Raw genomic sequence first — 16038 nt, forward strand, 5'->3', positions numbered from 1 at the left:
AAGAAAAGTTTGAAATGCAGCTCGGGACCAAGTGGCAAGAGCTGACGGTTGAGAAATGGTATAGTAACCTATTCCTGAGGTGATAGATAATGTTCAGGTAATGGTTGAAGGGGGAGCCTGGAGGAGCAGTGTCGAGCCGCTCTGGTAAGTAGTGTAAAAAGGACAGACGTAGGGCCTGTGAGAGTGGGGTGCAGCGGCTACATCGTCCGCGGGTCTGAAAGAGGGCCTGGGCATTTCCTGTGATCTCAGAAAATGCCGAAAATAGTGTTCCATTTCACTCCTCTCTCTCGTCTTCCAAAACAATGTTGGCCTTACATAAAACCGTAGTGGATAAGAACAGGATGACTAATGGCGAAGGGAAGAGCACCCGAAACAAACTTTGTACCCCCTGATAAAATTCTCTCATGGGACCTGGACTCTGACCGAGGATGATTTTGCATACCTTCTCTACGTTTTCTACCAGCCCTAGTTGTGTTGGTAGTTGGGGAGGGATGACTCGATGAAGGGAGGCATTCACGAGTTTGGGAAGAATGAGTGAAGTGTAGATTTTCATGAAGTGATTATAGAGTGCGAGGAAAAAAAAATCACCTTCGGCGAAATTGTTTCATTTGTTAACGGATGAAAAGGGGCAGAATTACGTCGAGGAACTTCTTAATGCAAAGAAATTCGTCATTTCCCTGCTGCTACGTGTAGCGCTCAGCTTTGAAGATGTAAGAGTCACGTAGAAGAGGTCCCGGGGTTATGTAACGATAATGATAAAGGTGTTACAAGTATGTGGTGTAGGAGGAGACCCGGGAGGAAAGGCTTTATCAAGAGTAATATGTGTCAGTAGAGAGGAGGGTGAGTTAATCCAGGTGAAGGTGGATCTGCGGCAGGGATGGATAATGTCACCCTAACTGATTGATGGATTGACGGGATGGTGAGGAAGGTGACTGGAGAGAGGGGCAGGTATGGAGGCCAGATTCAAGTGTGGAAATGGAGAAAATTGAACTGAACCAGGTCATATGAAGCACCCGGGGACGCCACAGAACAGTCCGCGGAGCCTAGTTTCGCATTGCATATGACAACTAGAGAATGGATGTGAACGGTTGAGGCCTTTCTCTCCGTCTGTTCCTAGAGCTACCTCGCTAATGCGGGAAACAGCAAACAAACATAGTAGTAATTATAATATGTTTTTCAGTTCTGGTGTAGGTCGCTAGAGTCTGCAGAGACTTAAGTAGAATTGAGAGATTATATGCTGACGTGTTTCCTGAAGCTTAGTTTACCGTCTAGAGTGACATGAGAAGCTTAGAGGATTGGATGACTTGGAGGGGGCTAGGACCATGGCACGGCGGAGGGGGTGATAGAGAACTGGAAGAGATATTAATGTGCCAGGATGAAAATTTTGCCCAGCACGGGGAAGGGAATTCTTATTTCGTGAAGCCCACAGTTCCGTTGTTCAGATTTTTCAGTTCATCCACAGTTCCAGTACCATGCAAGTACATTTTTAAATCTTTACGAACAAGTTTCCGTGTTTGATTTCATGCAAGGACTTCTGGTTGACTATTTTCTTTCTCGTGTTTCTCATTACAGTCCAGTTCTCTTGTATATGAGATGTCACTTTTGTTATCCTCCTCTACTGCTTTATTGATGTGACCAAAGCTATAGCCAGGAACCCAGTTTGTTGACCAACCCCGAAGGGAGGATGAACAGCTGGGGTATAATTGTAGACCGACTGCTGCACGTGGGATTCGAACCTATGTGGGTTCGACCTCGTGCAGGCCCATGCATGTGTCTTAGAGGGTAACGTAAACCCATTACCCGTACAGAGAAATATATACTAAGTCAATTAATAGATCAATGAATGTCTCTTTTTTCAAATACTCAAATGCATTTTTCATATTGATCCACGTAAAGTGCGTCTCTGCATCGCTTCTTGCAATGTTATGTTCTAGAGAATTGCTCCTAGACAGATTCAGGTTTCTCATTTTGTTGGATTATAATCTCAACGAGGTATCTCACGGGGGCCCCCCATCTTTATTATTTCGCCCATGGGTTCAACTACATGGACCATCTTATGCTTTACAAGTGTTTCCTTAACTTGACATCGTCCGCAAGGATGGTTAAATAAACAGGAATCTGATCCTTCTAACTAGTCACTACATTGTTCCGAAACATAGACATTCCTAAGACCTAACCCTGAGGCACGCCATTGGTAATTCCAACATGATTAGAACCTTTTCCTCTGACATATGATATCTGTTACTCTCAGCAAGAATGAAATCGCCTGAGTTCCATCTCTGAACTCTCATACACCATTCTACACTTGTAATCTGCCAGCATTCCCATTTTCGTCACTGGGCTTATACCATTATTGACATATTTTCAACAGTTTCTTGCTAAATATATTCTGTCACGGCTTCTGGTGGTTCTGTCTCGGCCATTGTCTAACTGTTCTCTGTCGATATCATGAACCTGGTTTCTGAACCATGGGGCTGCGAACGTTACCATTTACTCTCCTTTATTCCATTGCGAACATTTCCTCTCGTTGTATTTCGTCTCGATCCCTTTATTTTTGCTGCCTTATTCCGGACCTTCCTCATCAGTTCTTTATGCTAATCTAAGCGCGGTGACCAAACTTAAGAATTATATCCTAGCTGGGACATAAGTATGCTGTGAATAGTTCTCTGAATGTTTCCTATTCTGAATATGTCACAAGGCAAGTTGTCTCTTCCTCGGAGTTTGCCATATTTGAGGCTCCCTCCTTCAGGCAATAGGTTAAGTGGTGTCTACTCCCACGTCCCTCAGTTTCGTGCAGCTTATTTCCAGCTGGATAATATACGTATCGAGGTCTTCTTTCACTGTGTCCCATCCTTATTATTTTCGAATGTACTTGGGTTGAATTCCATCAATCATATGTCATCTATGAGTTTATTTAGATCCCCTCGTGAGTTGATGCAATTCTTGTCCTTCTTTACTTCCCCTGTGACCTAAGAATGAGACTCAGTCATATAAACCCAGTCTTTCTATTAAGTAATTTACATAAAGAAGAACATCCCATTATTTCGTTGTGTCAACGTTCTCCTATACTCCTCGAACACAAACTCCAACAGTCCGTCTTTATGTAAAATGGACCTCTTAGAAGTATTGGAGGTTGTCTTTCACTTAATATTTCGTTTGCAGGCAACCATGCATTTAATATTTGCTTATCATTTCTAGTGTTTTACCGATCACATTCATCAGACTAATCTGAGGTCCAAAGCAATTTCCTGATCTCCTGTCTTGTCAGCGTTTTTGTTTGTGCGTGTTTTTGTAATTACCATTTTCAGCAAGATGTGTGCGAACGCGTATTCAGCTGTGTGCGTGTGTAGCTTTCTAGCATATATTAATTTACTGACTTATTTTCTTATTTATTTTGATGATTTAGAGTACCAAACAGCACGAAGGTCAGTAGGTTAAAGCTTGAAAAGGTTTGAAATACTCCGTAGAATAGTTACTGGAAATCTGAAATCTGAAGGTGACACCTCCATAGATTCGACAAGTTCCTATATGATCGGAAACTAATTATGATAATTTAAGGTGGAATTGCTGAAAGTTGCCATTTTGATTTTATTGTAATCGTTCTCTTCATGGGCTCATAGAATGTATTTATTTTAGGTGCCATTTTTTTGTAGGCTCGTTATCATATGTATAATGAGCATTTTCTAAAATACTCCACCTACTATGTGAATAGATTTTTACTCATATTTTGAAATATATTCGGTAACTTAATCTATATTATAGTTATAAAAGGTATTGATTATGTTATTGCTTATAATAATCAATTAGCTTTTTGAGTATATTCAATTATAAAATTATTCCGGTGATTAAGTTGACTGTATTTGCAGGCAGCCGCCGCAGTGTAACAGTGTTTACCACCTCGTGCATGTATGGCCACTAGCTGATGGCACTCAACTGATTGTGATACTGAGAGGATAACCACCACACATCAATATGCCTATGCTTGCTGAGCCACGCTGCAGGCGAAAATGGACTTTGAATCCCAGAGGCGCAGACTGGGCGAATGGTATACAAATTATGTGAATTGTTCATTTTAAAGGGCAGGTAACGAATTTACGAGGAAAGTATTATATATCGGTATCTTTATGTCTCTATAAATGGAGTGATCGTTGCGACAAAAATGTTTGATTTTACATCATGCATCTCGGGTGCAGTAAACGTGTAATAAGTTCTATGGACGGGGATTTGATGTGCCTTATGGAGATCTCTCCAGTGTGTCACCTCTGGTTCTCCTCTCAAGCATTTTGGTCAATCTTTTCTCGTATTTCTCAATATCAGGCATAGGATTTTGCCATATTTTTGTTTTATCTCAAATATGTATGTCTTCCTATCCAGTTTTTGCATTCCAGTAGTTGTTGATGGGGCACTTACTCGTCCTGTCAAATCAACAATGGTGTTTCTTAGGATTCTCTCCTATTTTCTACTCACATCTCTCAGATTATATGTCTGCAACCTATATTTTCAATCCACATAAGTGATTCCACTCTGTACCCTTCAATTTGATTTCCTTGCCCTCTTCACCTCAAAGCTTGTCTTTTTTGAGCTGAACTTACCTCTCCTTTAATTCAAACCTGTGTAGCACTGTGTAATGGAAATGCAATTCATGCTTGGCTAAACGTAATGGTGTTGAAACGTAGTTTCTTACTATATTATTTTCTGTCACACAATTTCCCAGTGTTCACTTTTGAAAATGGCAACATAACCTCCTAGTAACACAAATGTATTGGAAATAGCTATACCCTCCACTTTATTCTGGAAACCCAAATTGATTAAGATCTCAAAGATAGTTTTCCAAAAGTTAGGATTGTTGTGATGGTGCTATGATTATTAATCATGCAAACAGCTATTTCATATATGCAGGGATTTTATTTACCCGGTATAGTTGCTCACATTTTAGGGAGGCTCTGCTTCCTCCTTGCGTTAGCCACTGTGGAATAAGACTATTTTTGTCTCGATAGTTCTGCTGATATCATCTCTCTTTTACAATCCCTTTTTATCTAGTGTGATGTTGGTGCTCTCCTTTGCAAGTAATGTTTCGACCACTAGTCGCGTGAGCTGTCTTATTGTGTTTCTGTCACCATGGCTTGTACTTATGACGTATGTCCTTCTGCTTCTCATAGTTTCTGTGAGGATTGACCATTGTGATATATCTTTCCTTCCTCGCACAATCTCTCCTTCTTTAACTATTCATCCTTGAATAATTAGGTCTGTGAACCTATGTTTAGCTCTGAATGAATTCTTCATTCATTCTTTTTCTCAGATCCTATTTTCTTTTTCATTTAAGATATCCTTCATTAGGTCATGATTTACTTGTGCCATATTAGTCACAAAAGAAAGAACTTAAAAAAATCTTTTAGAATTTCTTTATATTTATTTATGCTTTGATGCTGTCTCCCACATTAGTGAGGTAGCGCAAGGAAACAGACAAAAGAATGGCCCAACCCACCCACATACACATGTATATACATAAACACCCACACACGCACATATACATACCAATACATTTCAACGTATGCATACATATATATACACAGACATATACATATATACGCACGTACATGCTGCCCTTATCCATTCCCACCACCACCCTGCCACACATGAAATGACACCCCCCTCCCCTCTGCATGTGTGCAAGGTAGCGCTAGGAAAAAACAACAAAGGCCACATTCGTTCACTCTCATTCTCTAGCTGTTATGTGTAATGCACTGAAACTACAGCTCCCTTTTCACATCCAGGCCCCACAACAAGGTAAAGGGTAAGGTTCTGGTTAAGTTGTGCCTCTCTACTTCCAATATATAAATGATACTGTTTTGCATTGGTAGTTCAATGACAGTAAAACAATAAACATGGGGCAACATGATTAGGATAACTTTGGTAGGCTACCAATTTAGCTGTGCACTGGAACTAGTTTGGACTTGGAGTAACTTTGATTGACTGACCTTAAGTGGAGTTGATTGATTGATACATTTTTGTTTGGAGAATAGAAAAAGTTTGTGGAGTATAATTTGGAGCATCAGATTTTATTCTTTAATGTTTGATAAGGTAGTTGTAGTGAGTTAAATACTAAGGAAAATATGGGAGTAATCATCATAAACATAGGGGAAACACTTGTAAAAAATCAAATTGCCTGTGAACTCCTTACCTAGTCCAAGCAGCAATAATGTGTATTTCAGTTTTTGATATTTTACTTAAATTATACCTGACACACCCCAGTTTGACAGGGGTACCAACAGTAGGTGAATCACCAAACAGATGACATACCAAGTAGCTATTTGTGCCACTATACAACCTCTCCAAAAGTATGTTTCGTGTGGTCCTCAGCAGTAGATCTCACAAATGTTGGTACGGTATATTTCTGTATATCTCAGCTACTTGGGGAAGTTGCTTATTAGTATTACTCTGTTAACCAGACTTTCTCCTCTTTTTGAATAAGTTGAAAATAAGGTAAATTTGACTGTTAGTTGAGGGTCTCATAGGTTCCATTGATATCTATAAGTGTTTTACTGACTTTGATATTGATGTACCCTCTGTTTTGCAAGATATTGATAGCCCCTACATTTATTACCTTATTTGCCACCAAAGATTGAAAAAATTAACACAATCATGCTGTACTGCAACTGTTCCTTAAACATTTAGCTGCTATTGCAAAAGAGCATCATTCACATCCCAAAAGTAATATAGCTGCACCCCAAGTCAGATACTGTAACAAATTAAGGCTTGGGATCATGTGTGGGATAATTTTTTTTTCCTTTGATAATATTTTCATTGGTTAGGGAAACCGTGAAAACCAGGGAAAATATGGTTTAATTAGTGTAAAAGTAGAAAAACATTTGTAGAGAACAACAGAACCTACACCTCCATAGTGTAGTAGGTATTGTCACTGAGCGTGACACATTCATGAGCTATCTGGGGTCAGTTGCATAGGTTATATCTTAATTGCGGTGGACAGTCAACAGTCAACCCAGCTGTTAATCCCATCCTTGGGGTTGGATACCTGGCTTAGGCTAAGGTGTTTGCTTTGAAGAATGTTTATTTATTTATACTTTGTTGCTGTCTGCCACGTTAGCAAGGTAGTGCAAGGAAACAGACAAAAGAATGGCCCAACTCACCCACATACACATGTATATACATACACGTCCACACATGCACATATACATACCTATACATTTGAACGTATACATATATATTTTTTTTTTTTTTTTTTCATACTATTCGCCATTTCCCGCGATAGCGAGGTAGCGTTAAGAACAGAGGACTGGGCCTTTGAGGAATATCCTCACCTGGCCCCCTTCTCTGTTCCTTCTTTTGGAAAAAAAAAAAAAAAAAAAAAAGACATATACATATACATGTACATATATATACACATGTACATCATTCATACTTGCTGCCTTTATTCATTCCCGTTGCCACCCTGCCACACTTGAAATGACAAACCCCTCTTCCCGCACATACACGAGATAGCACTAGGAAAAGACAACAAAGGCCACATTTGTTCACACCCAGTCTCTAGCTGTCATGTATAATGCACTGAAACCACAGCTTCCTTTCCACATCCAGGCCCCACAAAACTTTCCATGGTTTACCCTAGACGCTTCACATGCTTTAGTTCAATCCGTTAACTGCATGTCGACCCTGGTATACCACATCGTTCCAGTTCACTCTATTCCTTGCACGCCTTTCACCCTCCTGCATGTTCAGGCCCCGATCGCTTTAAATCTTTTTCACTCCATCCTTCCACCTCCAATTTGGTCTCCCACTTCTCGTTCCCTCCACCTCTGACACGTATATCCTCTTTGTCAGTCTTTCCTCACTCATTCTCTCCATGTGACCAAACCATTTAATACACCCTCTTCTGCTCTCTCAACCATTTGTTTTATTGCCACAAATCTCTTACCCTTTCATTACTTAATCAAACCACCTCACACCACATATTGTCCTCAAATATCTCATTTCCAACACATCCACCCTCCTCCACACAACCATACCTATAGCCCACGCCTCGCAACCATATAAGATTGTTGGAACCACTATGCCTTCAAACATACCCATTTTTACTTTCCAAGATAATGTTCTCGCTTTCCACACATTTTTTAACACTCCCAGAACTTTCGCCTGCTCCCCCGCCCTGTGACTCACTTCCGCTTCCATGGTTTCATCTGCTGCCAAATCTATTCCCAGATATCTAAAACACTTCACTTCCTCAGTTTTCTCCATTCGAACTTACCTCCCACTTTACTTGTCCCTCAACCCTACTATACCTGTAACCTTGCTCTTATTCCCATTTACTCAGCTTTCTTCTTTCACATACTTTACCAAACTCAGTCACCAACTTCTTCAATTTCTCACCCGAATCAGCCACCAGTGCTGTATCATCAGTGAACAACAACTGACTCACTTCCCAAGCCCTTTCATCCTCTCTCCAAAACTCTTGCATTCACCTCCCAAACAACCCCATCCATAAACAAATTAAACAACCATGGAGACATCACGCACCCTTGCCGCAAACTAACATTCACTGAGGACCAATCACTTTCCTCTCTTCCTACCCATACACGTGCCTTACATCCTCGATAAAAACTTTTCACTGCTTCTAGCAACGTGCCTCCCACACCATATATTCTTAATATGTTCCACAGAGCATCTCTATCAACTCTTATCATATGCCTTCTCCAAATCCATAAATGCTACATATAAATCCATTTGCTTTTCTAAGTATTTCTCACATACATTTTTCAAAGCAGACACCTGCCACTTCTGAAACCACACTGCTCTTCCCCAATCCAATGCACTGTACATACTTTCACCCTCTCAGTCAATACCCTCCCATATAATTTCCCTGGAATACTCAACAAACTTATACCTCTGTAATTTGAAAACTCACCTTTATCCCCTTTGCCTTTGTACAATGGCACTATGCAAGCATTCCGCCAGTCCTCAGGCACTTCACCATGAGCCATATATACATTGAATATCCTCACCAACCAGTCAACAACACAGTCACTCCCTTTTTTAGTGAATTCCTCTGCAATGCCATCCAAACCCGCCGCCATGCCAGCTTTCATCTTCCGCAAAGCTTTCACTACCTCTTCTCTGTTTACCAAATCATTCTCCTTGACCCTCTCACTTCACACACCACCTCGACCAAAACACCCTATATCTGCCACTCTGTCATCAAACACATTCAACTAACCTTCAAAATACTCACTCCATCTCCTTCTCACATCACCACTACTTTGTTATTACCTCCCCATTAACCCCCTTCACCAATGTTCCCATTTGTTCTCTTGTCTTATGCACTTTATTTACCTTCTTCCAAAACATCTTTTAATTTTCCCTAAAATTTAATGATACTCTCTCACCCCAACTCTCATTTGCCCTCTTTTTCACCTCTTGCACCTTTCTCTTAACCTCTTGCCTCTTTCTTTTATACGTCTCCCAGTCATTTGCACTATTTCCTTGCAAAAAGCATCCAAACGCCTCTCTCTACAGTCTCACTAATATTCTTACTTCTTCATCCCACCACTCACTACCCTTTCTAGTATGCCCACCTCCCACACTTCTATGCCACAGGGATCTTTTGCGCAAGCCATCACTGCTTCCCTAAATACATCCTCCCATTCCTCCCTCACTCCCTTTATGTCCTTTGCTCTCACCTTTTTCCATTCTGCGCTCAAGTCTCTCCTGGTACTTCCTCATACAAGTCTCCTTCCCAAGCTCACTTACTCTCACCACTCTTTTCACTCCAACATTCTTTCTTCTTTCCTGAAAACCTCTACAAATCTCCACCCTCGCCTCCACAAGATAATGATGAGACATCCTTCCAGTTGTACCTCTCAGCACATTAACATCCAAAAGTCTCTCTTTCACATGCCTATCAATTAACACATAATCCAATAACAATCTCTGTCCATCTCTCCTACTTACATACATATCCTTATGTATATCTCTCTTTTTAAACCAGGAGTAGTGCTTCTCCTTCCTTCGCTCTTGTCCTCTCACGAACCCCTGACTTTACTCCCAAATCACTCTTCTCCTTTACGCTTAAGCTTCGTTTCAATCAGAACCAAAGCATCCAGGCTGCTCTCCTCAAACATACTACCTATCTCTCCTTTTTTCTCATATTGATTACATCCACACACATTTAGACACCCCAATCTAAGCCTTCGAGGAAGATTAGCACTCCCTGCGTCACTCCTTCTTCTGTTTCCCCCTTTTAGAAAGTTAGAATACAAGAAGGGGAGGGTTTCTAGCCCCCCACTCCCGTCCCCTCTAGTTGCCTTCTATGACACACGGGGAATGAATGGGAGAAATACTTAGAAAAACAGATGGATCTGGAGAGAGCATATGATAGAGTTGATAGAGATGCTTTGGGGAAGGTATTAAGAGTGTATGGTGTGGGAGGTAAGATGCTAGAAGCAGTGAAAAGTTTTTATCAAGGATGTAAGGCATGTGTACGAGTAGGAAGAGAGGAAAGTGATCGGTTCCCAGTGAATGACGGTTTGCGGTAGGGGTGCGTGATGTCTCCATGGTTGTTTACCTTGTTTATGGATGGGATTGTTAGGGAGGTGAACGAAGAGTTTTGGAGAGAGGGGCAAGTATGCAGTCTGTTGTGGATGAGAGGGTTTTGGAAGTAAGTCAGTTATTCGCTGATGATACAGCACTGATGGCTGATTTGGGTGAGAAACTGCAGAAGTTGGTGACTGAGTTTGGTAAAAGTGAAAAGAAGAAAGCTGAGAGTAAATGTGAATAAGAGCAAGGTAAGTAGGTTTAGTAGGGTTGAGGGACAAGTTGATTGGGAGGTAAGTTTGAATGGAGAAAAACTGGAGGAAGTGAAGTGTTTTAGATATCTGGGAGTGGACTTAGCAGCAGATGGAACCATGGAAGCGCAAGTGAGTCACAGAGTGGGGGAGGGGGCGAAGGTTCTGGGAGCGTTGAAGAATGTGTGGAAGGCGAGAACGTTCTCTTGAGAAGCAAAAATGGGTGTTTGAAGAAATAGTGGTTCCAACAAAGTTATATGGTTGTTAGGCATGGGCTACAGATAGAGCTGTCTGGAGGAGGGTGGATGTGCTGGAAATGAAATGTTTGAGGAAAATATGTGGTGTGAGGTGGTTTGAACAAGTAAGTAATGAAATGGTAAGAGAGATGTGTGGTAATGAAAAGAGTGTGGTAGAGAGAGCAGAAGAGGGTGTATTGAAATGGTTTGGTGATTGACAAAGAGGATGTATGTGTCAGAGGTGGAGGGAACGAGAAGTGGGATACCAAATTAGATGTAGAACGATGGAGTGAAAGAGATTTTGAGCAATCAGGGCCTGAACATACAGGAGGGTGAAAGGCGTGCAAAGAATAGAGTGAATTGGAATGATGTGGTTTACTGGGGTCGATGTGCTGTCATTGGATTGAATCAGGGCATGTGAAGTGTCTGGGGTAAACCATGGAAAGTTTCGTGGGGCCTGGATGTGGAATAGGAGCTGTGGTTTCAGTGCATTACACATGACAGCTAGAGTCTGAGTGTGAATGAATGTACCCTTTGTTGTCTTTTCCTAGGGCTACCTCACGTACACGTGTGTGTGTGTGTGTGTGTGTGTGCTGCTGCTGCTGCTGCTGCTGCTGCTGCTGCTGCTTTTCATGTGGTGGGGTGAATATGGGAATGGATGAAGGCAGCAAGTATGAATATGTACATATGTATACATCTGTGTATGTTATTATACTTTGTCGCTGTCTCCTGTGTTAACGAGGTAGCGCAAGGAAACAGATGAAAGAATGGCTCAACCCACCCACATACACATTTATATACATGCATGTCCACACACGCACATATACATACCTAACCTATACATCTCAACGTATACATATATATACACACACAGACATATACATATATACATATGTACATAATTCATACTGTCTGCTCTTATTCAATCCCGTTTCCACCCTGCCACACATTAAATGACAACCCCCCCTCCTATGGGTGTGGGGGGTAGCGCTAGGAAAAGAAAACACGGGCCACATTCGTTCACACTCAGTCTCTAGCTGTCATTATAATGCACTGAAACCACAGCTCCCTTTCCACATCCAAGCCCCACAAAACTTTCCATGGTTTACCCCAGATGCTTCACATGCCCTGGTTCAATCTATTGACAGCACATCGACCCCGTTATACTACATCGCTCCAGTTCACTCTGTTCCTTGCACGCCTTTCACCCTTCTGCATGTTCAGGCCCCGATCACTCAAAATCTTTTTCACTCCAACTTTCCACCTCCAATTTGGTCTCCCACTTGTTCCCTCCACCCCTGACTCATATATCCTCTTTGTCAATCATTCCTCACTCATTCTCTCCATGTGACCAAACCATTTCAAAACACCCTCTTCTGCTCTCTCAACCACTCTCTTTTTATTACCAAACATCTCTCTTACTCTTTTATTTTATTACTTACTCGATCAAACCACCTCACACCTCATATTGACCTTGAACATCTTATTTCCAGCACATCCATCCTCCTCCACACAACTCTATCCATAGCCCACACCTCGCAACCATATAACATTGTTGGAACCACTATCCCTTCAAACATACCCATTTTTGCTTTCCAAGATAACATTCTCGACTTCCACACATTTTTCAACGTTCCCGGAACTTTTTCCCCCTCCCACCCTATGACTCACTTCCGCTTCCATGGTTCCATCCGCTGCCAATCCTCTCCCAGATATCTAAAACACTTCACTTCCTCCAGTTTTTCTCCATTCAAACGTACCTCCAAATTGACTTGTCCCCCAACCCTATTGTGCCTAATAACCTTACTCTTATTCACATTTACTCTCAGCTTTCTTTTTTCACACACTTTACCAAACTCAATAACCAGCTTCTGCAGTTTCTCGCCCAAATCAGCCACCAGCACTGTGTCATCAGCGAACAACAACTGACTCACTTCCCAAGCTCTCTCATCCACAACAGACTGCATCCTTGCCCCTCTTTCTAAAACTCTTTTATTCACCTCCCTAACAACCTCATCCATAAACAAAATAAAAACCATGGAGACATCACGCACTCCTGCCGCAAACCAACATTCACTGAGAACCAATCACTTTCCTCTCTTCCTACACGTACACATGCCTTACATCCTTGATAAAAACTTTTCACTGCTTCTAACAACTTGCCTCCCACACCATATATTCTTAATACCTTCCACAGAGCATCTCTATCAACTCTGTCATATGCCTTCTCCAGATCCATAAATGCTACATCCAAATCCATTTGCTTTTCTAAGTATTTCTCACATACATTCTTCAAAGCAAACACCTGATCCACACATCCTCCAGCACTTCTGAAACCACACTGCTCTTCTCCAATCTGATGCTATGTACATTCCTTCAAAATGGCACTATCAGTGCATTCTGTCAATCCTCAGGCACTTCACCATAAGTCACACATATAGTGAATATCCTCACCAACCAGTCAATAACACAGTCACCCCCTTTTTTATTAAATTCCACTGCCATACCATCCAAACCTGCCGCCTTACCTGCTTTCATCTTTTGCAAAGCTTTCACTACCTCTTCTCTGTTTACCAAATCATTCTCCCGACCCTCTCACTTTGCACTCCACCTTGACCAAAACACCCTATATCTGCCACTCTTGTCATCTAACACATTCAACAAACCTTCAAAATACTCACTCCATCTTCTCACATCACTTCTACTTGTTATTACCTCCCCATTAGCCTCCTTCACCGATGTTCCCATTTGTTCTCTTGTCTTACACACTTTATTTACCTCCTTCTAAAACATCTTTTTATTCTCCCTAAAATTTAATGATACTCTCTTACCCCAACTCTCATTTGCCCTCTTTTTCATCTGTTGCACCTTTCTCTTAGCCTCATGCCTCTTTCTTTTATACATCTCCCAGTCATTTGCACTATTTCCTTGCAAAAATCATCCAGATGCCTTTCTTCTCTTTCACTAATAATCTTACTTCTTCATCCCTCCACTCACTACCCTTTCTAATTTGCCCACCTCCCACCTTTTTCATACCACAAGCATCTTTTGCGCAAGCCATCACTGCTTCCCTAAATACATCCCATTCCTCCCCCACTCCCCTTACATCCTTTGCTCTCACCTTTTTCCATTTTGCACTCAGTCTCTCCTGGTACTTCCTCACACAAGTCTCCTTCCCAAGCTCATTTACTCTCACCACTATCTTCACCCCAACATTCTCTCTTCTTTTCTGAAAACCTTTACAAATCTTCACCTAAGCCTCTACAAGATAATGATCAGACATCCCTCCAGTTGCACCTTTCAGCACATTAACACTCAAAAATCTCTCTATCATGCGGTTATCAATTAACAAGTAATCCAATAACGCTCTCTGGCCATCTTTCCTACTTACATACTTATGTACATTTCTCTTTTTAAACCAGGTATTCCCAATCACCAGTCCTTTTTCAACACACAAAATCTACAAGCTCTTCACGATTTCCATTTACAACACTGAACTTCCCATGTACACCAGTTATTCCCTCAACTGCCACATTACTCACCTTTGCATTCAAGTCACCCATCACTATAACCCGGTCTTGTGCAGCATAACTGCTAACACACTCACTCAGCTGCTCCCAAAACACTTGTCCCTCATGATCTTTCTTCTCATGCCCAGGTGCATAGGTTTTATATATTTTAATTATTATACTTTGAACGCTGTCTCCTGCGTTAGCGAGGTAGTGCACGGAAATAGATGAAAGAATGGCTTAACCCACACACATACACATGTATATACATAAACGCCCACACACGAACAAATGCATATCTATACATTTCAATGTATACATATATATACATACACAGACATATACATATATACACATGTACATATTCATAGATGCCACCTTCATCCATTCCTGCTGCTAATCCACCACATAAGAAATGACACCTCTATCCCCACGTGCGTGTGAGGTAGCGCCAGGAAGTGACAACAAAGGCCACACTCGTTCACACTCAGTCTCTAGCTGTCACGTGTAATGCATTGAAACTGCATCTCCCTTTCCACATCCAGGCCCCACACAACTTTCCATGGTTTACCCTAGATGCTTCACATGCCCTGTTTCAATGCATTAACAGCACGTCGACCCCGGTATATCACATCGTTCCAATTTACTCTATTCCTTGCACGCCTTTCACCCTCCTGTATGTTCAAGCCCCGATCGCTCAAAATCTTCTTCATTCCATTCATCCACCTCCAGTTTGGTCTCCCACTTCTCCTTGTTCCCTCCACCTCTGACACATATATCCTCTTATCAATCTTTCCTCGTTTATTCTCTCCTTGTGACCAAACCATTTCAATTCACCCTCTTCTGCTCTTTCAACCACACTATTTTTGATTCCACACATCTTTTACTCTTTCATTACTTACTCGATCAAACCACCTCACACCACATATTGTCCTCAAACATCTCATTTGCCACACATCCACCCTCCTCTGCACAACCCTATCTATCGCCCATGCCTCGCAGCCATATCACATCATTGGAACCACTATTCCTTCAAACATACCCATTTTTGCTCTCATAGATAACATTCTCACCTTGCACACATTCTTCAACGCCTCCAGAACCAACCTTTTCCCCCTCCCCCACTCTGTGACTTGCTTCCGATTACATGGTTCCATCCACTGCCAAATCCTCTTCCATGTATATAAAACACTTCACTTCCTCCAGTTTTCTCCATTCAGACCTACCTCCCAATTTACTTGTCCTTCAACCCTACTGAACCTAATAACCTTGCTCTTATTCACATTTACTCTCAGCTTTCTTCTTTCACACACTTTACCAAACTCAGTCACCAACTTCTGCAATTTCTCACCCGAATCAGCCACCAGCGCTGTATTTTCAGCGAACAACAACTGACTTGTTTCCCAAACCCTCTCATTCACAACAGACTGCATACTCGCCCCTCTCTCCAAAACTCTTTTATTCACCTCCCTAACAACCCCATCCATAAACAAATTA

At 41.6% G+C, this 16038-nt stretch overlaps 1 protein-coding gene across 1 annotated transcript in view; it reads left to right on the forward strand.

Moving 5' to 3' along the window:
• Positions 1-3870: 3870 nt before the first annotated feature.
• The window catches only part of LOC139764701 (uncharacterized), an 80996-nt gene continuing 68828 nt past the window's right edge, over positions 3871-16038 (forward strand). The window contains exon 1 of the mRNA XM_071691590.1: positions 3871-4045. Within this exon, the coding sequence (XP_071547691.1) occupies positions 3973-4045 (73 nt within the window). The 5' untranslated portion in view covers positions 3871-3972. The remainder of the gene's footprint in view (positions 4046-16038) is intronic.

This window comes from Panulirus ornatus, chromosome 50, assembly GCF_036320965.1.
Source record: "Panulirus ornatus isolate Po-2019 chromosome 50, ASM3632096v1, whole genome shotgun sequence".
Taxonomy (NCBI): Eukaryota; Metazoa; Arthropoda; class Malacostraca; order Decapoda; family Palinuridae; genus Panulirus; species Panulirus ornatus.